At 41.3% G+C, this 25,916-nt stretch overlaps 1 protein-coding gene across 1 annotated transcript in view; it reads left to right on the top strand.

Moving 5' to 3' along the window:
* Positions 1-25,646, top strand: part of LOC124553348 (GIGYF family protein Gyf) — a 170,580-nt gene extending 144,934 nt beyond the window's left edge. Inside the window, exon 23 of the mRNA XM_047127223.1 lies at positions 24,270-25,646. Coding sequence (XP_046983179.1) covers positions 24,270-24,395 — 126 coding nt within the window. The 3' untranslated portion in view covers positions 24,396-25,646. The remainder of the gene's footprint in view (positions 1-24,269) is intronic.
* The last annotated feature ends 270 nt before the right edge of the window (positions 25,647-25,916 follow it).

Genomic DNA, 25,916 nt, shown 5'->3' with positions numbered 1-25,916 from the left:
CGGGATGGTTCCTTTGAAAGGGCACGACTGACTTCCTTCCCCGTCCTTCCCCAATCCGATGACCACGCTGTTTGGTCTCTTCCCCCAAACAACCCAACCCAGTCACTAGACTATGGGTGTTTTGTTTATGCATCTGCACGTCCGTCCCTCTTAGCCTTGTCAATACTATCCACCATCATGGCATCCATTTGGCCAGTGGAGGCTTTTACACTAGCCCGGTTAAGTCTCTATGCTGAAGTTGCCGAACTACCGCTGTCCTACTGTCGTGACTCTCCTCAGTAGATACGCATGCCGTTTGTCTGCCACCCGTGGCTACCCATCCTGTGCCTCCTCCTTCGATGACACTCTTAATTGCCAGTATGGGCACATCCCTCTTCTCTGTTACCTCCTGGAGTTTACCTTTGACTCTTGCTCCGGCAGCTTAACTTCACGCTACCTGCAACTTTACCGGTGGGTGTAAACCCTCGGCTTCGTGCGGCAGCATGTGTTCACCTCGGCCTTCATTCGCTTCCTAAGGGCACTACTCCAGCCTCACTCTATCGCCTTCAGTTTCACGACTTTCGTACAGAACTTCATGATAGTACCTTTGGGTACACTTCTGGGTCTCGGACTGACTGTGGTGTCCGGTGTGCCTTCGTCATTGGCACTGAAGTTTTTTCAGTATCGACTTCTGGAACACTGCTCAGTATTTTCAGCAGAGCTCTTCGCCCTGTATCGGGCCGCACAGTCAGTTGTGTCATCTGTTCCCCTGTGTGCTGCACACTGTCCATCCCTTAGTGCAACGGGCCCAGGAAAGCTGTCCTTTGCCCACTTCTGTAGAGCCATTGATGTGGGCTCTTGGTGAAGTCGGTTTGACAGAAAACGAGGCTGCTGATGCTGCTGCCAAGGCTGCAGTCCTTGTACCTCTGCCCTCTAGGTCTTACGTTCCCTCTGATGATCTCTGTGTTGCCACCTGTCTGCAGGTGATGTCAGTTTGCCATCACCTCTGGTCATCCCTTCATGGGAACAAGCTCCAGATTATTAAGCCTCTCCCAGCGGCACGGACAACCTCCTCTCGGCCCTCCTGTCATGAGGCAATCGTGTTAGTTAGGTTGGTATCAGGCACTGTGTTTTGTTAAGTGGTTCTCCCTCACCATTGTGTGCTGAATGTGCTCAACCTTTGACCGTCTGCCATTTGCTGACGGAATGCCCTTTTTTCAGCGACTTACATTCTCGTTTGTGTTCGCCGTCTGAGTTATTGGCATTTTGACGAATGACACGCAGACCTTTGACCACATTTTACTTTTTATCCATCATAGCGATATGGCAAAGGCCATTTAATTTTTAGTTTGTCTATGGGGTATTTTATAGACCTTTCTCTACATCCCTGTTTTGAGCTGCCTTCTCTTCCGTCGATTGGGATTAATGTGTAATCGTTTTTAACTCTTCTCTTTGTCTTCGTGTTCTACAGTTCTGACATGGGCACATATGATCCTAGTTGTTTTTGCACCCTAAAACAAAACAACCTAGAGGCAAGGATGTTGTCACGGTGCCACAGAGAAGTGCGAAAGGACCACTACTATTTTCTATTCTGTATAAATTATGTGGCAGACAGGGTGGGCAGCAATGTGTGTTTGTTTGCTTCTAATGTTGTGATGTATGAGGTGTCAAAGTTGAGTGACTGTAGGCTGATACTAGTGGTGTGGTGAGTGGCAGCTTGCTCTAAATGAAGAAAAATGTAAGTTATTGTAGATGAATAAGAAAAACAAACCACTGAGATACAGATACAGCCCTGCTTGAAACAGCCTCATTGTTTAAATATCTGGGCATAATGTTGCAAAGTGATATGAGAGGGAACGAGTGTATGAGGATTGTGGTAGAGATGATGAATCGTCAACTTGGGTTTATTGGAAGAATTGTGGGAAAGTATGGTTCGTGCATAAAGGAGACTGCATATAGGACTCTAGTGCGACCTGTCCCTGAGTACTGCTAGAGTGTTCAGTATCTGTAGCATGACATATTAAAAGAAGACGTCAAAGAAATCCAGATGCGTGCTGTTAAATTTATTACTGGTAGGTTCGAACAACATGCATATTTTACAGAAATGATTTGGGAACTCAAATGGGAGTTCACGGACGGAAGGAGGTGATGTTCTTTTCGGAGAATACTACTGAGAAAATTTAGAAAACCAGCATTTGAACCTGGCTGTGGAATGATTCCACTGCTGCCAATATACATTTCGCATAAGGACCATGAAGATATGAGAAATCAGGGCTTGTACAAACCAATATAGACAATAGTTTTTCCCTCGCTGTGTTAAAGAGTGGAATAGGAAAATAAATAGCCGATAGTGGTACAGAGTACTCCTCACCAAACACTATACAGTGGCATGCAGAGTATGTGTGTAGATGTAGATAACTAGATTTGGTTTTGCAATGTGAGCGTATAAAGCTCCAAAAAAACGACAAGGTGGAGGTGCATTGATAATGCGTGAATATTCTGCTGGTACTCAAATTAAACCTGACATGTTTTATTATGTTCTACATTTGTTTAGTACTCTGTGGGGAAGGTAATATCAAAAGTCCTGATGACAAGTAAGTGAGGTAGCCAGAACTCAAAAAAACTGTGAAGTTCATAGCAGTTTGCCTGTCATTTGGAGAGGATTCATGTTATCGAGAATTCTCAGTGTCTTTTTATGATGCAGTGCTATTGAAGTGCTGTTCAAATTGCAGTCGGAAGTATAGTATATTTTTTTGTTCACATAGTTTGTGGTTTATGTGGATCATCAGTGTACTGATATAAAAATTGTATTGGCTTCTTCTTCTTCTCCTCTCTCTCTCTCTCTCTCTCTCTCTCTCTCTCTCTCTCTCTCTCTCTTTTATTAAAAGTGAGAAAGCCAACATCCCTGATAGCTGTGGCAGCACCAGCCATGGGAGGTTTTCTTTGCCACAGGTTTCCAAGTCGGGCAAGGGTTTCTTTATACCAGATGCCGAGCCTGATGATACACATAAGTTTGAGGCCAAAGCTAGAATGGGTCTCTTTCAGAATCCTAAACTTATGTTTACCTTGAACTACTTGAAGTTTGTACAGGTTTCACTAATTTGCTGTTGAATATCACGAGGAAAACCATACTGATGGCCAGACAATGTCAATGGTGTTGCTGAAGTAACTGCAGTAATGTGCTGTTGTGGAATCTAGCACTCATCACTCGTTGTGGCCAATAAAGTAAACTGGCTGGGCCATATGAAGCTCATTAAAGCACCAGGCTTCTCAGTCAACGTCTCGCAGATATATTCCAGTCCAACTCTCTTTCGTAAATGTATGCAGTATACCGTCCTGACTGGAGGTCTAGTGTTGATATATCTTCATCACTACTGTCTCAAATTTTGGACAGAAACCTCTGCTGACATGAATTATTGTTTCATCGGTTGGCAAAAAATGATGGGTTTTCCCTAGTTTCTGCTTGAGCATAGACATGTCCACACCTCTCTCCTTGTAACACTCCACTCCACTTGATTTCTTCTTTGCAGATGAAAGCAAATTTAATGACATTTTGCTAATTGATGAAGCAATAATTCAGGTCAGCAGAGTTGTACTCAAAATTAATGATAGTAGTGAAGAGTATACTGCATATATTCATGAAAAAGAGTGGTAGATTGGAAGTATCTGAGAGACTTCTGCTGAGCAGAAGGATGGTATAATAAGCTTCATATGGCTCAGAAAATTCGTTTTATTGGCCATAAAGGAATGGCAAGTGTAGGTTCCAGAGCAGCACATTGCTGCAGTTATTCCAGCATCATCATTGACATTGTCTGGCTGGCAGTACAGTTTTCCTCGTAATATTCAATGGCAAATTTAGGAAACATATTAAAAATATCAAGTAGTTTGAAGCAAACATAAGTTTAGGATCCTAAGAGAGACCTCTTCTAGCTTTGGCCTCTGAAACTTAAATGTATCATCAGGCTTGGGAACCTGTGGTAAAGAAACACACACATAGCTGCTATGCACAACTATCAGACATGATCCCTGTGGCAATGGGGAAACTGGTTTTCTCACTTTAAAAGAAACCAGTAGTGTTTAAACCACCATGGACCATAGCAACATGTTTATACAATTTTTCATCAGTACACTAATGTTCCACATAAATTGCATTTGATGCAAACACAAAATATGCTACACTTTAAAGTGAAATTAAACTAGCACATCAGTAGCACTGCACATAAAAAACATACAGAAATCCTCTCCAAAAAATGTCAGCCACATTGCTATGAACTTGACCAAAATTTACGCAGCGTTCCAGTGGTGTATAACTTGAAAGTAGTTTATACAATGTGTTTTGCAGTTTTTATGCAATAATTTTACTACCATGTTCTCCAGTGCCTTGGAAGTGCACAGTTAAATTTTGAAATCTATACCGTGTTCAATTTTGTAGTTATTATAGCATAAGAACAGGCTGAAATATGTCACAATGAATCATGACACAAGAAAAGGCACCCTTTTCTTGAGTTCAGACTATATCTCATTCTTGTCACCAGGACTTTTGATATTACCTTCCCCATAGAGTACTAAACAATTGTAGAACATAATAAAACGTCAGATTTAATTTGAGTACCAGTGGAATACGGGCGCATTGTCAGTACATCTTTACCTCGTTGTAGTTTTTCAAGGCTTGATATGTTCACATTGCAAAACAAAACTAGTGTTTTAGGTGGTTTGGAACACATTCTTTGTAATGAAAATGGTTTAAAAGAGTTTGTAGAAGAACTTCATCTTTTTTGTAAAATGTTCTAAATATACTGATTTTAGGAGGGGTGGCAGAAATTGTCAACTTGTAAACTGTTGGAAAGCAACAGCAGAATTAAATTTTATATTGTATTGCTTCAAATTATCCAAATGAAAATTACTGAAGTCTCTTTTTTATTATTTTACACAAGATAGTGCAAAAAGTTGTAAAAGGTGGCCAAGTTTGATTTCTTTCAAGTAAATATTGAGAGAGATATATCTCAAAAGTTCCTGAAAACTCGAGGGTGTATGTTGAAAGCTGCACTACTGGGCAAAAGAAATTACTACTGTACATATCTCCAAGTATTATATTAGCAAAAGTGAAACTGTGTATGCTCATTGTGAAGATGTGCGAATGTTCTCACAAAATTCCAGCAAAACCCATGATAGTCATGCAAGGAATGACACTATTGTGCACATGCCTACTCACAATTGTAAAGTTTTCAATCATGTGTGATACCATTTAAGGCACGCAATGTGAGCACCACTTATAACACACAAAATATCCAAACACGTCTGTCACACTATACTATTTTCAGCATTTGAGAGGTGACACCTACAACAGTTGGAAAATCTTGGTGGCTGGAGACCACCAGTACCAAAATTCTTCATACCAAGACTCCTGGTCATGTGTCGAAAATTGTGTGTAATATTTTGTTTGTGGGGCTTGTCTCACTGGTTTGGATCGTGATCGAGTGAACACTTGTCTGGATGTTTTCAAAAATCTCTGCAGAAGCTGTAGGTCGCCTGCTGCAGTTCTTCTTTTCGGCTGTAACTATATTTTAAAACAATTGTTTCCATTTCTCATAACTGGTTCTCAACCTTCATTGAACTGTGACTGGAGATATCGTCTGCAGCCACGTAAGATATTCTGTTTTTTTCCTTCGCTTAGTCGATAACGGTGATCCCAATTTCGGGTTCAGGAACTGAAAATTACTGTCATGAAAACATGACGAGATTGTCGAAACACTTGAAACTGTACATAAAGTAAGGGAAAGGCAGGCACTCACCTGTAGTGGACCAATGCACGGAGCGCACATTTAACAGTAAACAACATTCACACTAGCTTTCAAGTTCTCTTTTTCTAGCAAAAATACACACATTCATGTGCACAACCATACAGACAATGAAATGCACAATTCTGTGGCCATGACAATACTGATTACTTATAGCACACAGTCCTTCCCCATCCAGATCATGGACAGCATTCACCAACCACTCCTCTCCCACCCCCTCCCCCACCCCATCCCCCCACACGAGATCTCCCCCCTCCCTCCCTCCTCCCCCACTCTCTCCCCCTCCCTCCCTCCCTCCTCTCTCTCCTCCCCTCCCTCCTCTCTCTCCTCCCCTCCCTCCTCTCTCTCCTCCCCTCCCTCCTCTCTCTCCTCCCCTCCCCCCCTCTCTCCTCCCCTCCCCCTTCTCTCTCCTCCCCTCCCCCTTCTCTCTCCTCCCCTCCCCCTCTCTCTCCTCCCCTCCCCCTCTCTCTCCTCCCCTCCCCCTCTCTCTCCTCCCCTCCCCCTCTCTCTCCTCCCCTCCCCCTCTCTCTCCTCCCCTCCCCCTCTCTCTCCTCCCCTCCCCCTCTCTCTCCTCCCCTCCCCCTCTCTCTCCTCCCCTCCCCCTCTCTCTCCTCCCCTCCCCCTCTCTCTCCTCCCTCCCCCCTCTCACCTCCCCTCCCCCCTCTCACCTCCCCTCCCTCCCCCCTCTCACCTCCCCTCCCTCCCCCCTCTCTCCTCCCCTCCCCCCTCTCTCCTCCCCTCCCCCCTCTCTCCTCCCCTCCCCCCCTCTCTCTCTCTCTCTCCAGTCCCCTCCCCCCCTCTCTCTCCAGTCCCCTCCCCCTCTCTTTCGAGTCCCCTCCCCCTCTCTTGAGTCCCCTCCCCCTCTCTTGAGTCCCCTCCCTTCCTCCCCCTCTCTGCTCCTCTCCTCCCCCTCTCTCCCATATCCCCTCCACCTTCTCCTTTTACACCCTCTTCCACTTTTAGCACTACTCTCAGTACTCCCTTCATCTCGTGGTTTGGCCACATATTCATCTGTCCAAAGACGTGCCTCTTTCCTGCTCTCCCCTCTTTGCTCCATTCCGTACCTCCTACCCCCCTCCCCCACCTCAATTAGCTTAGGCAACTACTCTCAATAATTACTAACAGTTTCACCACGGCTACAGGATTGTGCAAGCTTCGTATTTAGTTTCAGAATTGTGAATTGATATCTATGTTAATGTAAAATATGATCAGAGTAAAATTTTCCTGAATAGATGGAGTGGTGCTGTAGGTATGACCTTTTTTACATTTGTGATAGATTTTGTAGTGTTAATTTGTTGTTCTGTTTTATCCACTTCCTATATGTTGTTTTTTGGCTTTCCTAGTGTTCGCAGGTGTAACATGAAGAGACTCTTTATGTAGTGCTTGTTAATATCTAAATTAAGTTTCATATTCAGCTTAATAGTTTCACGTTTCTTTACTAACTGTAAATTTTCCAAGATGTACACACAGGACAATGATAGTGTGTTTAATACACACATCAAAATAAGTTTTGCATTACTCCGGTTCCCAGAACTCCTGGAGATGGACATTAACTGTGTATATTGTATCAAAGACACAGTCCTTTTGACTGTTCAGAGATGTCACTAAACTTGCCCAAAGATGTAAACAACCATCCATTAACAGCGCCTATTAGACGGAGAGGGTCTGACAGCCAATCAGTTCCAGTCATTCCACTGGGAAGGAGGTGCACAGCTCACGTCGTCTGTAGGTCAACCATGCCTAGGCGGTCAATACCGCGGTTCAATCGCATCTGCGTTGTTACTTTGTGCCAGAAAGGGCTCTCAACACGGGAAGTGTCCAGGTGTGTTGGAGTGAACTAAAGTGATGTTGTTCATACGTGGAGGAGATACAGATCACCGCTACCTAAGGATTATGGCCCAGAGGAATTCTGACAGCAACGCTACCATGTTGAATAATGCTTTTCGTGCAGCCACAGGATGTCTTGTTACAGCTCAAACTGTGCGCAATAGGCTGCATGATAGGCAACTTCACTCCCGATGCCCATGGCGAGGTCCATCTTTGCAACTACGACACCGTGCATCGCAGTACAGATGAGCCCAACAACATGCCGAATGGACTGCTTAGGATTGGCATCATGTTCTCTTCACCGATGAGTGTCGCATATGCTTTCAACCAGACAATCGTCAGAGACGTGTTTGGAAGCCAGCTGGTCAGGCTGAACACCTTAGACACACTGTCCAGCGAATGCAGCAAGGTGCCATAACGGCTGTGCGATACGTAAATGCCATCATCTGACTAATAGTGACCATATCGGCAGCATATTGCCAAAGGATTAGTCTTCATGGATGACAGTTTGCGCTCCCGTCGTACACGTCTTGTGAGTGACTTCCTTCAGGATAACTACATTGCTCGACTAGAGTGGCCAGCACGTTCTCCAGACATGAACCCTATTGGACATGCATAGGATAGATTGAAAAGGGCAGTGTATGGATGACGTGAAACCACCAACCACTCTGAGGGATCTACGCCGAATCGCCGTTGAGGAGTGGGCCAGTCTGGACCAACAGTGCCTTGATGAACTTCTGGATAGTATGCCACAATGAATACAGGCATGCATCAATGCAAGAGAACGTGCTACTGGGTATTATAGGTATCAGTGTGTACAGCAGTCTGGACCATCACCGCTGAAGGTCTCGCTGTATGAGGCTACAATATACAATGTGTGGTTTTCATGAACAATAAAAAGGGCGAAAATGATGCTTATGTTGATCTCTATTCCAATTTTTTGTACAGGTACCGGAACTCTTGGAACCAAGGTGATGCAAAACTTTTTTTGATGTGTGTATCTTAAACAAATGCCTGTTTGAATCTCTGATGCTCTTCCCAGTAATGATTCTGACAGCTCTCCTTTAGAACTCAGAAAGTACTGTGTGCTGAAGGAGATTCAACCCGAAAAATGATTATATATTTTATCTGTGAATTATAATGTGTGTAATATGCCCTGACAATTGCCTGCTAATTTATGCATCTGGCTTTTCAGGCTCCTTAGGCCATAACAAATGATCTTAAGCTTTCCTGGTGAATGTTTGTACTGTTCTCAGGTGTCCAGCCGGATTCAGTCATCTTTGTAACACAACAATACGGCAGCATACCTTGCCGTCATCTTGAGGTGATAACTGTAGAATGAGCATCCTCGCTACACCTTGCGTCGTTTATACTGTGATTGCTCCTAATACCTTCCCCCACTACTTGGGCGCATTACATGTCTCATGGAATGGTGGGGGAACAACATTGCCGAAGGCTGATCACAAACTCTGGTCCCTCAGTGCTTGTGTAGCCCCCATTGAGAACAGAAGTGTCTCTCAGTAAACATTGTGGTTTTAGTTGGCTGAGTGCTGGGTCACAAGCTTTGCTTGGGATGTAGCCACTGTGTTGATCAGCCTGTCATCCACATGTATTTCCATAGCTTCCTTCAAAACACAGTCCCGAAATGACAATGTCTCTCTTCACACTTTTGTTTCTTCATACTATTTTGAGTCCCCTGACACTGTGTAATGTTTTGCAACCGCAGATTTTGTTGGTTGCTAAAGTTCAGTGTGACTTTAAACCTTTCTTAGATTGTGTGCACAGTCTGTCTGATGTATGCCTTTACTGCATTTACATGGAATGCTGTAAAACCTGGTTTGTTGAGCCCCAAGTTGTCTTTCATCATACGTAATAGGTAAATGTTAAGACAGACTTTGTCATTTTGGGACTGTGTTATGAAGGAGCCTATCGAAGCACAAGTGGCCAATGGGGTGATCAAAAGGCACAGTGGCTACATCCTAAGCAAAGATTGGGACATAGCACTCGGCCAATTAAAATCACTGTATTGGCCGAGAGCTGCTTCCACCCCCAACGGGGGTGCAGAAGCACTGAGGGTCTGGGAGTCGTGCCCACCCTTTAGTCCTCTACCCGACATGTCGTGTGACCAGGAAGTGGGCATGGAGGTGGGGAACTATCACAGTATGAGAGAGATGTAGCAAAGATGCCCTTTCTTCTGGCATCACCTGAAGGTGACGACAAGGTATGCTGTCCAAATATTTTGTTACGAAGATGACTGTGCTTGGCTGGACACCGGAGAACATTACAAATATTATAGGTTTGTTGTCATTAACAGTGATCAAACATGCTTAGACATACTACAAAATAAAGAATATCATACAGCGTAATCATCGCTAATGAAAGCTGGAGATTTAAATTGGTATTCTGTTTTGTGCTAGCTGTTGTGGAATTTATCATTGGTGTGATGCATGGTTATATTTTCCCATGAAATCAAACCATCAAATGTGTCAAGTTTTGTTTTAATAAATAAGCCATCAATTTTTTCACACTTACTACAATTTGCTGTGTGGTCTAATAAATTTCTTTTGAAATACAATATTTCATCATTGTCTGCAGAGATCATCATCAAGCAGATTGTAGCTTGTAAAAAGTCTGATGCACACCCTATTTAGCTGCCAGCTAAAGTAAAATTTCATTCCTACATGCTCCCATGCAGAAATGTGGTGTGGTTTGTTCTAAAAACTGAAGCACAATTGGCTATTATTAGTCAATATAGTCCATTATTGGTATCACCCCATGGTGAAGACAGTTGCACATCATCTTCAGCACCGGCCTCTAAATACCATTTAATTTCACACACTATTCCTTTCAGTTAAAACTATGTGTGTGTGTTTGTGTGTGTGTGTGTGTGTGTGTGTGTGTGTGTGTGTGTGTGTTTCGTAATCGACATGGCCTCTGTACAGCCTTTCATAGTACCCACTTAGGGCTGCCAGTGCTAGAGTCTTATCAAATCAAATCTAGTTATGTCATGGCTGCAAAGCATGTTCTGCAACAGTTGGTCTTTCTTTTTATCCTCTTCTACAGTAGCCCTTTTCTTCTACTCGTTTTTCAACTGTTCTTCTATTAGTACACATGTACGTATCTCCACAACTACACTGTATCCTCTAAATTCTTGTTTACAAACACCTTGGCCGACCTTCGGTGTTCTTGCAGCTTCTGGATCAGTTAGTAGACAGAATATTGCTGTAATCAACAAACCCACGTTGAAGATACCTAATACCTGAAGTTGGCTACGGAGGCTCACAAATCGTTGGAAAAGTCAGAAACTTACAGGATACTGTGTAGTTGTGAAAATGTGTTAGTGGATACTACTTACAAAAAGTTGAAAAATGACTAGAAGAGCTCAAAATCAACTGTAGAAGGGTAGAAAAGGACAGATCAGCTGTTGCTGAACATGCTTTGAAGCCAGGGGACCACAGGATTGGTTTGATAGGACTTGGGCCACAAGCAGCCTACTATGGCAGGCTGTACAGACAGGCCATAGAGGTTACTCACAAGGGAACCTCCCCATCGCACCCCCCTCAGATTTAGTTATAAGGTGGCACAGTGGATAGGCCTTGAAAAACTGTACACAGATTAACCGAGAAAACAGGAAGAAATTGTGTGGAACTATGAAAAAAATAAGCAAAATATACAAACTGAGTAGTCCATGTGCAACATATGCAATATAAATGTGAATACTAACTGAGGAACGCCGTGGTCCCGTGGTTAGCGTGAGCAGCTGCAGAGCGAGAGGTCCTTGGTTCAAGTCTACCCGGCAGTGAAAATTTTAATCTTTTATTTTCAGACAATTATCAAAGTTCAAGCACTTACACAAAATCAACTTCGCTCTCCAAAATTCCAGGACATGTTCAGATTTGCTCGGACATATGCAGGATTTGACGGTCTACACGTGGAAAAAATTGAAAACGTTAAAAACATATGTTTTGACAGAGCACAAGGAAAACTGTGCGACTGCGAAACTGTTGCATTTATTTGTTGCAGTTTATGTGACAAACTCCTATGTTTTCATCACTTTTTGGGAGTGATTATCACATCCACAAGAAAACCTAAATCGGGCAAGGTAGAAGAATCTTTTTACCCATTCGCCAAGTGTACAAGTTAGGTGGGTCGACAACATTTTCCTGTCATGTGACGCACATGCCGTCACCAGTCTCGTATGGAATATATCAGACGTGTTTTCCTGTCGAGGAATCGGTTGACCTATGACCTTGCGATCAAATGTTTTCGGTTCCCATTGGAGAGCCACGTCCTTTCGTCTACTCATCGCACGGTTTTGCGGTGCGGTCGCAAAACACACACACTAAACTTATTACGGTGAACAGAGGCGTCAATGAACGAACGGACAGATCACAACTTTGCGAAAATAAAGAATAAAATTATTTCACCTGAGGGAAGACTTGAACGAAGAACCTCTCTCACCGCAGCTGCTCACGCTAACCACGGGACCACGGCGCTCCTGAGTCCGCCATATCCTTGATGTGGCCTATCTTCACATGGAATACTCAGTTTGTATATTTTGCTTATTTTTTTCATAGTTCCACACAACTTCTTCCAGGTTTCTCGATTGATCTGTGTTCAGTTTTTCAAGGCCTATCCACTGTGCCAGCTTATAACTAAATCTGAGGGGGCTGCGATGGGAAGGTTCCCTTGTCAGCAGCCAAATAATTTTAATCAGGAGGGGGAGGGTGTGAAACTGAATAGTGTCTGGATTCTGTTGCTGAAGATGATGTGTACTAGCCTACCATCAGGGGATGTTAGCAATAACAGGGGACAGCAACTGATAAAAACCAATTGTGTGCATGTTTGCAAAACATGTCATGTCACATCTCTGCAGGAATAGAATTTTTTTTCAGTCTGTAGCGAGCTAGGGTGTGCAAAGCTACAACCCCACTTGAAGATGTTCTCAGCAGGCTTCCAACAAGAAATTCATCCAACCTCGGCATAATAGCCCGAAATATTTTAATAAGTTTAACATACTTGGCTGTGAAAGCTTACATTTGCAGTCTTCTAAATTTTTTTTATTTTTATTTTTTCTTGTTCCCCTATTGACAAGAAGAAAAATTGTCCTAGCCTTACAAGAGGAACATCCTTATATGATTTACTCCAGAATTTTTATGTGCCCAATAGGAGAATAATACTAAGTAATTATTCCAGAGTCCGAAGATTATTTACAAAATTCGGTACATAAACTATACTTAATAATAAAAATATATAAATTAATGTCCAAATGAACCACCACAGGCCACACATTATTTGATTATTTAACTAGTTTTTATCATTGTGAATGAGTCTCTTAAATATTTGTTGCCATCGTGACAACATATTTGTGATGAACACAAATGATAGTGCTGAGAGGTGCTTTGAACCTCTAACGTATTAGCTCTAAGGCAATGAAAATCTGAGAATGCCATCTTCTGATGACCAGAATCAGCCAAATGAATCAAATGATATGTGAACTATGATAGTGACTGTTCTCTGCAGGTGATGCTTGCATTTGCTAAAAGCACATAATTTCGAAATATCTGTACGCATATCTCAGACACAAGCTCTCATCAGGAAACAGTTTACAAGAGCAAAAATCTTAATTAGAGACAAATCAGTGGTGTAGAACAGGTAAATTTACATTAAAAATAGAAAACAAGGGCTAAAGTATTCTGTTTAATTAGAAAAAATATTTCGTTTGGAGTACAAATTTCTGGTTGTGAAGATCTTATTAGGAAAACACCTGCAAGTGGTCACACTGTGACACATATAAACCAGGATTCAAGCAGCTAAGTGACACACAGCCGTGCTGGGGCGGTCGAGGAACCCATTATCGTGTGTGCAGACAATAAAATTTGTATATCTGCTTTAGAAGTATGCAGGGCAAAAATCATTTGACTATACCAATGTTTTGATTCTCTAGAAAATGAGAACTGTCCTTGGGGGGAAAAAGCTGAGACTGTTATTTCCCAAAAGTGAACTGAAAGCAAGTGATAATGAAGTGCAGTGTGTTTATTAAGGTGGTCCATTTTTTTACGAATTTGTTTTTTCTTCACACAAATCCCCCCCCTCTTTTTATAAAAAGAAAGAATTGTCAGACATATTTTGTTGAAATTGAAGACAAGGGATCTGTGCCACAGTGGCAGACAAATTGCGTCATGTCAATATGTGTCATTTATTACTGCTTCTACGTGTGCACGACTGCTCTCACATTTCAGAATGAAACTTTCTGCAGCGGGGTGTGGACTAATACGAAACATTCTGGTAGAGTGAATCTGTGTCCCGAAGCGAAATGTGAACTCTGGGTATTTGCTTTTCGCAGGCAAGTGCTCTACCAACTCGGTTACCCAGGCATGACTCACGAGCTGGTCTCTCAGCTGTCCTTCTGCCAGAGTCTCGTCTTCTACTTTCTAAACGTTACAGAAGTTCTCCTGCAGAACTTGCGCTCCTGGGAGAAAGGATATTGTGGAGACATGGCTTAGCCACAGCCTGGGGGGTTCTTTCTAGAATGAAATTTTACTCTGTAACGGAGTGATGAGTTCATTTCAGACATGAGTTTGAACTTGTTGAAGTTAAGCATAGGTTCAGATTTCCTGAATAATGTTCATTTTTCTTAGGAATTAGACACTTCCTATCTTAGTGTCAAAGGGCTATGAAAAATATGAAGGTGATAGGGTGTGGCTTAAATATGTCTCCGCTATATCTTTTCTTCCAGGAGTGCTTGTCCTGCAAGTTCCACAGGAAAACTACTGTGAAGTTTGGAAGGTAGGTGACGAGGTACTGGCGGAAGTGAAGCTGTGAGGTCAAGTCACGAATCATGCTTGTGTAACTTAACTCAGTAGAGCATTTCCCCACAAAAGCAAAGGTCCCGAGTTCGAGTTCTCGGCCTAGAACACAGTTTTATTCTGCCAGGAAGTTTTGTATTGGTACACACTCCATTGCAATGTGAAAATTTCCTTGTGGAGTATGATAGCAGTCACAAACATGCATAACCAGTAAAAAGCAACAAGCAGTGACATGCAACTTTTCGGAGACGACGGCACGGATTCCTTATCTTCACTCTCAACAAAATAGGTCTTAAAATTATTCTTAAAAAAAAAGGGAAAGAACTTGGGGGGGGGGGGGGTGAAGAAACACAAGATTGGAAAAAAATAAGGACCACCGTAATGCTTATAACGTAAATTTGTGTATAAGTTGTCAGCTAGTATTTGATACAGTAGGCTTTCAGGTGTGGCATATAGCTTGTTTTGTAAGCACAGTAAATATATTTTTGATGAAAAGATATTTATTTGGAGAGCTGTATTTTTCGGTTATCTGTGCAATCTTGGGTCCACACTAAGCCATTGGTGTGCACAGAAGAAGGTGATGCATTCAGCACAGAGAGATAGAGCATAGTTTGCAGTTACTAATGCGCATTCTGTCTGTCAGATTTTTTGTGCTCCAGAGTTACTTATCCAGGTAGCTGGCACCGCCAGAGGGACTGTGTGACTGTTCCTACGTTTGCCTTTCCCTAATACGCGGGTTGACTGAAAAGTAATGCCTCCACTTTCGCAACTCTTCAACAGTTGGCAGCATTCGTTTGCAGCAGGTACTGGCTTGTTCCTTAGCCTCTTCTCTACAGCTCCAGTTGACTAGAATCCTTAGCACTGAACAGCTGTGTTGTTACAGTGTAAAGTATGGAACCCTGCATAGACAGTCTGTCAGTGCGATTTAAGCAACATGCATTCATTGAATTCTTGACAGCAGAAGGTGTCACTTCAAAGGAGATTCATCAGAGAATGAAAGTAGTTTATGGTGATTGTGTCGATGTGATTACTGTGTGCCGTTGGGCGAGTAAGTTTAAAGATGTTGAGGTGGGACCATCTGAGCTGCGTGACAAACAAAGAGTTGGACGTCCTGTGACAGCAACCACCGAGTTTAACAAGCAAATGTTCACATATTGATTCAGGATGATCGCCATATCAGTCAAAAAGAAATTGCAGGCACAAGCGACATTTCACAAGAACATGGGGGTCACATTATTGCTTTGTTTGTCTATCGGAAGATCTGTGCATGATGGGTACCACAGAAAGACGATCTGCAGGGACATCATTATGCTTCTGATGAAGATGTCCACAGAGAGAACTGTGAGACTGTGGCTGCGGAAACAGTGTCAACTTCTTCTGTGACGGCTTCAGAAAACTTGTTCATCGTTGGCAGAAATATATCCAATTTGCTGGTGATAATGTCGAAAAGTCAATATCGGTAATTAAAGATCACATTCTAAGGATTATTTCTGCATTTGATTTATTAAAATATTCCCATCCAAACCCAATTAACGAAGGTAGAAGCATTACTTTTCATTCAACCCTCGTAGAATTTATATGCCTGGAAAAGTATCACTGTACCTTCTTAATTTGATGCTTGTTGTGTTTGCTTGTATGCCACTCATATGAACACTACAGTGGCTGTGTAGCATATCTCTACCTAAACTGACATGAAAATCAACACAGAATGTTTTATTTGTACCCAGAAATGCATGCTACGGGCAGAATGATGCTGTTAGCGAAATTGTCACTGTGCATTATCCCATCACACACCTTCTTTTAAGCTGCCAATACTGATCAGACTTGTTTGTCATATTCAATCTTTTTTCTATCCATATTTTTGTCAATCAAACATGCAGACATACAAAGATTGTCGCAGACATACAAAGATTGTCGCAGACATACAGAGATTGTCGCAGACATACAGAGATTGTCGCAGACATACAGAGATTGTCGCAGACATACAGAGATTGTCGCAGACATACAGAGATTGTCGCAGACATACAGAGATTGTCGCAGACATACAGAGATTGTCGCAGACATACAGAGATTGTCGCAGACATACAGAGATTGTCGCAGACATACAGAGATTGTCGCAGACATACAGAGATTGTCGCAGACATACAGAGATTGTCGCAGACATACAGAGATTGTCGCAGACATTGTCGCAGACATACAGAGATTGTCAAATTTAACCTCACTTCTGAAATGTGTGTGTCACACTTTATCATATCAACTTTAACACACCATATAAGGAAGAAGGGGAAAAATGACATGTTGGTCCAGGGAATGGTTGAAGTAAATATACCCACTTAAGATTGCTGTTCTTCTTGTAAACTATCTAACAAACAGTCTCAGTTGGGGAACACGTGCCTCTCATTGGTATCTTGTCTTTTTGCCTTGTTAATCCTATGAACAAGAATCACTCTCCCCTGTTTTTGCTTTCCCTCCGTGACTTTTAAGTACAATACCCATTATCTATTTAATTTAAATAATTTAAAGAGTAAAGGTAAAACTTGCCAAATAGTAAATACAGGAGTAATGGTCAACGTTCAGAGATATTACAGGAATGGTCATCTGAAGCAAGAAGCCCAGTAAACATAGGCTGTAAATTGCATACCTTAGAAGCTATGAGCTCTTGTTCATTTTTACTATGGTGAAATACATCTCTTCTATTGAACAAGTGCTCTTAAATCTTTTCAGACCCTCTGGCTGCAATTGTGTACATTAACTTCTACTGTGTCTTACCTACAGCAGAAGTATGTTTCCCAGTGGAAACCAGAGGTACACATTTCTTTTCATCACGTCATACACAAGTGCTGCCAACTGTTAGACATTATTATGAGAATATCACCAAGCCAGTGTAGCAGTGTGCAGCAGCTCGTGACCACCAGAATACACAGATGTGTTGGTTCACTGTATTCCACTGTGTAATTGTATGTTATTATTGTTGTTATTTTGTACTGTAATTATTGAATTATTATATATTACTTTAGAGAATTTTTAGTAATTAGTTAATTTTGCCTCTAAAATGAAGCCAAGTGTACAAAACGGGTACATATTTTTGTACAAATCCTGCATCTAAAATGATTTTAAAAAATCACCTAAGAGCATTACTACGTAAACAAAAATTTTCCTTCTTTCAGAAAGAATTCTAGTCAGAAAGTATTGAACTACGAAAGACTATTTTGCTTTGAATGATCATTTCTGTCACATCCCTGAATATTTACCAGTCCTCCTCAGACGACCTGTAGGCGGACACTGACACACAGATGAAGAAAAACAAATGACTATTGCCCACCACAAGATTGATTGCTGCTTACTGCTGTTGTGTGCATGTGAAGCAGTAAGGGATGTATATAAGCAGGGCAGAATCGATGGGGAAATGTTTCAATGACAATATGGGTCTTAAATGGGGGAATCCAGTGATATAATGAAACTCAAGGTTAGAATGTCAACAACATAGGAAAAAGAATAGCTTGCTACTCACCGTAAACATGTGCTGTTGGGTTGCAGACAGGCACAATGAAGAAACTGTTACACATTATAGCTTTCAGCTGAAGCCTTCTACAGCAAAGAAAACACACACACACACACACACACACACACACACACACACACACACACACAAACACACACATTACTGCTACCACCGGCAATGCTTTTGTGTGTGTGTGTGTGTGTGTGTGTGTGTGTGTGTGTGTGTGTTTGCTGAAGAAGGCTTCGGCTGTAAGCTATAATGTGTAACAGTCTTTACGTTGTGCCTGTCCCCAACTTTAAGGGCCATCTTTAGAGTGAGTAGCAATCTATACTTTTCCTAATACGGGGTGTACATAAAGCCAGGGAACACTTTCAATTAATTATGGCACAAAAAGCAAACATATGTCATTTTGAAGAGAAACCCCGAAAGTTTTTTCATGTGTACCACCCCAGCGTAGTTTGGTAATTTGCCAATAGTCGGCACTAGTCGCAAACATGGCCGTGCTACAGAAGGGGACAACTGTTTCATGAAATAGCCTCCCCGATCACCAGATCTCACTCGTGTGACTTTTCTTGTGTGGGGACACATTAAAGATCTGGTGTATGTACCGCCTCTACCACGTGATGTAGCAGAGGAGAATATGGGAAGTGACAGCCACAGTCGATGATGCCATGGTGGGACAGGTACAGTAAGAATTAATTACAGTATTGACGTCTGCCGGGTCACTTGTGGTTTGCATATCAAATGTTTAAAGAAGAAAAAGAAAGAAAAAGAAAAGAAAAACACTTTACGAGTTTCTCTTCAAAATGCGATATGTATGACATCTGTGCAATGTTTAGTTCTTGTGCAATAAATAACTGAAAGTGTTCCCAGACTTTATGTACACCCTGTATTAATGATAGAATTAACTTTGACAAAGGGGATCTAAGATCTGGTGCTTGGGAATGAACTTCTCAGAAATGGCAAAGCTGTCGCATGCTAATTTTGTGAGCATCTGTGGAAAGTTGTTGAAGAACGATAAAACTGAGAGTGATTGAAGAAGGCAGATTTGTGAAGAGGAGACAAGGTGTCGTACGTCAACTCCTTGTCAGAGAGCTTGTAGATCTGAGATTTGGCCTCTCTGTAAAGCAGGGTATGTGTCAATCTGTGGGAAATCAGATGACAGTACAGTACAGTGCCAGTGTAGGCATGTGGTCTCGAAGGTAATGTCAGTTATGATTTCAGTTGGCACAGGGTCATTGATATTGGACCATTGGTGAATGTAATTGTGTAACCTGGTCGGTTTTATCAATTTTTTGGTAAACCATGCCGATAGCCGTGTTCAGGTACGTTGCCATCCTGGCAGTACCGTTGGTGAACTGTGCCACAGATGCAGGTCGGTGGAGTAGTATTTATGTTATTGGGGGACATTCACGTAGTCCGTGGGACCTGTGATAGTAATTGAAAGCACTGTGATTGCCGTGGACTACTTGAACATTATTGCATTTCTTCATGCTTGATGTCTCCTGCAACTCTTATGAATGAAAAAGAGAACATTCTCCAGAGAAGATTCTCAGAGCAGAACAGCAGCCTCTGAAAAATTTCTCAGTTTCGTATGAATAACAAATTCGGAGCGTATTCTCTGATGAGGGAGTTATTTCTCACTACATCCTCTCCTCATTGAGAAGGTTCTCGATGTGTGTTGTGTCTGTCGCAGAACACAAATGTAATCTTAAATGTCATTCAACTCGCTCCAACAGATAAACTATTCATTGTACAAATATGGAACTGGCATCAAGGTGTTCCGGAAGAGGTGCACTATGTTTCAATTTTATGTTTATGTGCAGCAACAAATTATTAAGATTATTCCAGACAGTTTATGAAAATGCAGTTTCTGACGATGATACGGAATTTTCGGCATGCGGGAACCTTTTTTTTATGTTAGGTGAACACTTTATGCAAACAAAGTCTTAATAATACATCACATTTCACATACTCCAAACCAGAAATGTTAGTTTTCTAACATCAGATAATTTTGATTAAATACGACAGGCAGTGGTCCACTCACGCCTGTACTTACGTGGTCGCCTGCCCTGTTTCATTATGCTAAGTTTGTAATAAACCAGTTATTAGTTTTCCCGATCTGCTTGCTTATTTCTAACATAACAAAATATAATAATTATGCTGTGAGAAAACATGATAATGAACATCTGAAAACGTTAATGACACAGTTGTTGGGTGTATACCTAAGTCTTTTCCTATACCAGCCTGGAAACATGGATCTGCATGTTTCCATTTCCACTTTGGTTAAAGTGTCACTCCTCTTCTTTCACAATTTTCAGGAAGTTAGTTAGTTCTCCAGCCGAATAGTGTTTCTGTTGTTAGACCTGTATAAAGTTCTACAGTTTCTGTCTTCAGTAATTTTTTGTGATGTGTGTGTCCTTTTTTGTCTGAGCAACATAAATTCTGCTTTTTTCTTTTTCTTTTTTTCTTTTTTACCAAAAAAAAAAACCTCTGTGAAACTTTACCTCAGAGTACACTACAGAGCTCACTTCAAAAAAATGGAGGATGTTCTCAGAAACTTTTAGAATCATGTACATTCTCTGTTTCATTCATACAATACTGTGTCTGAATGGTGCTAAAGTGGTTCAGGAGCACAAAAGCGAAAGTGCATTGGTGCCTTGGCCACAAAACTCGGCTGTTTTGAACTCGATGGCACCTATGTGAGATGCTGTTGGGCACCAGTTCTGTGCCCAAAAACCATCAGCTTCTAATTTACAAGAATTGTATGACCTGTGCATAGACATCTTGGTGCTGCCACATACCTCCAGCACTTTTGGCTCAAGTGCGCACACACAAAACCTCTGTAGTATGGCTTAACTGTGCCAGTTCTGGTGCTTGTCTCTTGTTTGGGGCCATGTTGTGTGGTATTGGAGAGGAGTTGGAGGGAGAGTAGGACGAAAAGGTAGCAGATGCACACGATACGAATGCCACAGAGGCACCACCCCAGATGGGTTCATACAGCACACTATAACTTGGAGGAGTGGGTTGAGAAGGGGGAAGAGGGTAGATGTGATCATTGACTGAAGTTAAGGTCCTATAGCAGGAATGGCGGTGAGTGTGAGATAGGGTGCTAGTGGAGATGGAAGGTGGAATTACGTAATTGAAGTGTGTGTTATGGGGACTGCCTTATAGTTCAGAGAAGTTGGTGTCAGAGGAGTAGAACCCAGGAAGCACATGTTGTGAAGCATCCATTGGAAATAGAGCGTGTTGTAAACAGCAAAATGTTCCACCCCAGGTTGTCGACTCTGCTCTCGGCCACAGTTTGTTCGGTGGGGAGAGCTAGTTGGTCTTCTTAACTATGTCAAATGCTGTGCAGAAATTACTGCAGAACTGATACACGACACGGCTACTTTCTGAGTGGGCCATGCCTACAATAGACTGGGATAAGTTTGTGATGGGACTGGAGTAGGATGTGCCAGGTGGGTGTATCGGATAGGTCTTATATGTGAGTCTACCACAGGGGTACGTACTGTGTGGCAAGGGGTGGGGACTGGGTGTAGCATAAGTATGGACTAAGATATTGTGTCACTTGGGTATGCACAGAGGCAGCATAGATTGGTTGAGATGGGAAGGATTGTAAGTAGGATGTTACTGATTTCTGGGGACAAAGCTAAATAGTTGAAGACTTCTGTCAGGATTTCTACTGCCAAAAAACATGTAGTTTGTATCTTGAAAAAGTAGTGTCCTAAAATTAGCAAAGTTCTCTGTGTTGTTTATGTGCATTTCAACGGCTCAACTTCTGTATGCCTTGGTAAGTTGTTACCTTCCCTACGTAGAATATTTAAATTCCGCCAGTACTTTCAATTTCCGTAAAACTGTAGCTTCTTACATTATTCTTTTCCGTCCCATTTGGCTGTCTGCCCTCATGTCCAGACCCCAGCTCACACCACACTTCTGACAGTGCACTGATTGCTGCAACAATGTTGACTGACTACGTGCAGTGACCAGCCCACTTATACTGAAACGTCGACATTCATTGGTATATGAGAGGTGTTTAAATTGTCTTACACAAACTAGCCATACTTCCTTTGGGAAATACAGTAAAATGTTGATGTAGTTCAGCCTTAAGATGTATAAATGATGACATTATGGGATGATCTGTTCAAATAGAAAGAGGAGCACTAGTAACACAGTTGTATAAATTTGGTAACTCTTGAATCAGGAATATATGCTTAATGTTACTCAGAGTATAAAACTGATTATGAAACCGAGCCTTCTCACTGCAAAAACTAGTAAAGAAATTACTGAACTACTGTTGTAGATAAGCTAGATTCCACTATTAGCCGAGTCACAAGTGCACATTAAATAGCCAGAATGAAACAGCTTGTAAAATAGTACTGCTGTTAGAAAGATGCAAGTTGACAAAAAAGGAAGAAAGGACATCATAATGCATCAGAAAAATCTGCAAAAAGTCTTTTTATGGAAAGCACTGTGTTCGTTTAATAACTATTGTTGCTATTTCTTCTAAATTAGTAAGTTTTAAGCTTATCAGGAGTGTCCAAATACTATCCTTTTAGGACATAATGACAAACATAAATATGTTTATGTGTGCATCTTACATTTGTGTGCATTTTTTAAAAAAAGAAACGAGAACCGAAAGTTATATTAATATCTACATTCTAACTAGGAAATTTTTGAAACCATCTATGCAGTGATGTAGGTTAAGATCCTAGTTCAGGTGTCACGCCCTGCAGCCATTCACCCTGGTGGGCCCTCTTTACAGGTAATTGATTGGGTAAAAAAAAGACAATTTCACATAATAGTTTAGAGCCTTAAAAATGGTAACAGTACACAGAGCATGTCTTCATGTAGGCGGTTAAGGTATATATCAGACATGCAGAAGGTTGTGGGGGCAAATCCGGTTTTTAAATTTTTATCAGAATGTCTTTAATCATGGACCTTGTGTCTCGAAGAGAAGGAATGGAATCTTTGTCCATGTGTCATTAATTACTTTTATTTATCTGTCATAAGTTTAAATGTATGAACTGAAATACAAAAGACAAAATATTCTATTTATATGTCAAAAATGTATTCTTCGTTAAAAGATGTACATTGTTTGGAGTATAGTTGTCGCACAGCATAAAGGGATAAAATAATGCAGATGGAGATTTAAATGAATGAAGGGACTAGAAATAAATTCGAGCAACATGAAAAAGAGAAATAGTGAATACAATACCAAAATCAAATGAATTTCTTAACATGGTGATTGAAATGACATGACAAAGCATTAAACTACATTTAAATTAGTTACCTTAATAAAAATAATGGTAAGTCAAAAATAATTTGAGGCACTTGTCAAGATTCAAACCCACAACGTTCAGCACGTGAGGTACACACGATAACCACCACCCACATCACCACCACCAACTCTGGCAGTTTGGGCTCGAGCCAGAATGGTGTTCTGGCTTGCTGCCAGAATGGTGTTCTGGCTTGCTGCCAGAATGGTGTTCTGGCTTGCTGCCAGAATGGTGTTCTGGCTTGCTGCCAGAATTGGTGGTCATGTGTGTGTGAAGTATGCTTAGTTGTGTGAATGAATGGTGTGATTTTTCTGATGAAGGCTGTGGCCTAAAGCTTATTTGTAAATGTCTTTTAATTGTGCCCGTTTGCAATTTAGCATGTTATCTTTACAGTAAGTAGCAATCTCTCTTTTCCTACATCATTAAATTGATCTTCTTCAGGGTAGGCATCACAGCCACAAATACATTAAATGGAGGTGGCACATTTTCACCTAGGCTGTATTTATTTAGACTACTGTTTTGTTGTACAACTAGTTTCTGTTTTTATTTAGCTTGTATATGCATAAATTGTTAGTCTGTCCCTAGTTCTTTGGTTTGTGTTATAGATTTACACACAGCTTATTTTATATGCGGTGTTCAGTCGGTAATGGCTTAAAGAACAGACTAGTTGTGGAACAAAGAATTTATATAAAGAAATGCAGCCTAAATAGAAAAGTATCACCTTCATGTCTGAGTCACATTAATCATGTTAACATTTTTTGTTGTATGTAAATTTACAACTTTACTGCATTCTATACATTTGACGCAGTTAATGCCTAACACTGATATGATCCAAATGTGTTGAGGTTAGTAGAGATTACATTGAGAAAAATGTTTGCCTGTGCCTAACCTTTCCAACCTATCCTAACCTTTCCTCCCCCCCCCACCCCCCCCCCCACCCCTCACACACACACACACACACACACACACACACACACACACACACACACACACACACACACAAATCCTCTCCCTCCACACCATCCCCACGTGAGAAAATCTGTGTTTCACGAATGTCCTTTTTATGCTGTTCCAGGGAAAAGGGAAGAAAGCGAAGAAGAGTCGAATGTACAAAGTGGACAGCCGCATCCTGGGTTTCAGCGTAACTGCCGCTCAAGACAGGCTCAACGTCGGGGAACGGGATTTCGGAGATGGCATGTGAGGGTGCAGGGAGAAAGGAACGATGTGAATTACAATCCTGGTGCCGCAGCTGTGTAACAGGTTGTGCGCTGGCGCGGCTTTCTGCCTACCGCCTACGCGTACAGTGTCACTCTGTTCACCGAGCTCCGACTGCAGATCTTGCATCACCACGACGAGTGTGCTTTAGTGACCCGGTCTCCTGTTTTTGAGTCTCAGCTTTGTCTGTTGTCGGTGCTTTGCACCCGAAATGCGAGTGGACTGTCAGTGGGAATGCGTGGAATGTGTCGCTTATCGTTTTCGGGTACGGGAGAACGAGTACCGCTATTTGCCAGAAGTCGGAGCTCTGGCGGCAACTCACCTCCTTCGAAAGGTGCAGATGTGCCGGAGTGTCGGTCTTTAATTTATTAAATCCTGTCACGATTGACTGAAACAAAATAGAGTCACTGTTATTATTTTTGTTTCTTCCTCCTTCTTTCTTCTTCTCATTTTTGTTAGACCTTGCTACTTTTTGATAATTTTATTTTTGAAAAATTTAAAAAGAAATGCTTGTGCCATTTCTCAGGCACTACTTGTGGTGTTACTCAGTTACAAAATTTGGACTGGCTACAGAACTTCATTTACCTTGGCATATTTCAGAGTGAAAACCCATAGTATTTCCCTGAGTGTTTCTTTAAAAAATAATTGTTGGATCCCTACTTTCCAATGAGTCTCCCAAATGAATTAAATTTTTTGAAGCAAATGTTTTACGTGCACAACAGTATTATTTGTGTTTTGAAAATGTTTTTGAGATTCATGAAATGACATTTGAATATTTTCCAAAAGATTGTCAAAAGAGAGTAGGTTGCATTCGATAGTCTGTAATTCATTTTTCTTGGGCAGGTGTTGAAATGCAGTTTTGTGCCTTTTAAGTGTGTGATGGTTGAGAGATTTCCTGTTGAAGAGTGACTATGACTGTGTATAAAATTTGACACTTAAGTTGGTTTTGTTATCAGCCATTTTATCAGAGCAGACAAATATTAGGAAGAAAAAAAGAGAGAGAAATAAAGAGTAAACGTATTCTGAATTTTTTTTTTTTTTTTCCTCTCAGGTATAAATGCTGCGAATATGTGGCACTGATCCTGTAATGTTATTCACTGCAAAAAAAAAATAAAAAAAAAATCACATGATATTGACTTAACTGCCTGTGAATGTATTCTTTGCCAACATTATTCTTACTAGGCAAATATTTATAGAGAACATGTTGTTAATGCAAATAAATTGATATAATCGTTAATGAAAGAGAGATATGCCGCTTGTCTCTTACCTAACAAAATTGCCTGTTCCTACCTTACTTAGACATTGCTGTCATGAAATATGCAGTTGTATTCCTTATATCAGTGACAGGATTACAAACGATCTGTCATTGGGATCATTGCTTGAAATACCTTATTCTGTGCAATGTTCAGATTTGACAGAAATGAAACAATTATTTTATTTTATTTCTTTTCTTTTTTCCCCCCCGTTGAATTGATGCAGAATGATTGTCTAAAATTTTTGCAGTATG

The sequence above is a fragment of the Schistocerca americana genome, chromosome 11, assembly GCF_021461395.2.
Source record: "Schistocerca americana isolate TAMUIC-IGC-003095 chromosome 11, iqSchAmer2.1, whole genome shotgun sequence".
Taxonomy (NCBI): domain Eukaryota; kingdom Metazoa; phylum Arthropoda; class Insecta; order Orthoptera; family Acrididae; genus Schistocerca; species Schistocerca americana.
This window is presented reverse-complemented; position numbering and strand designations above follow the sequence as displayed.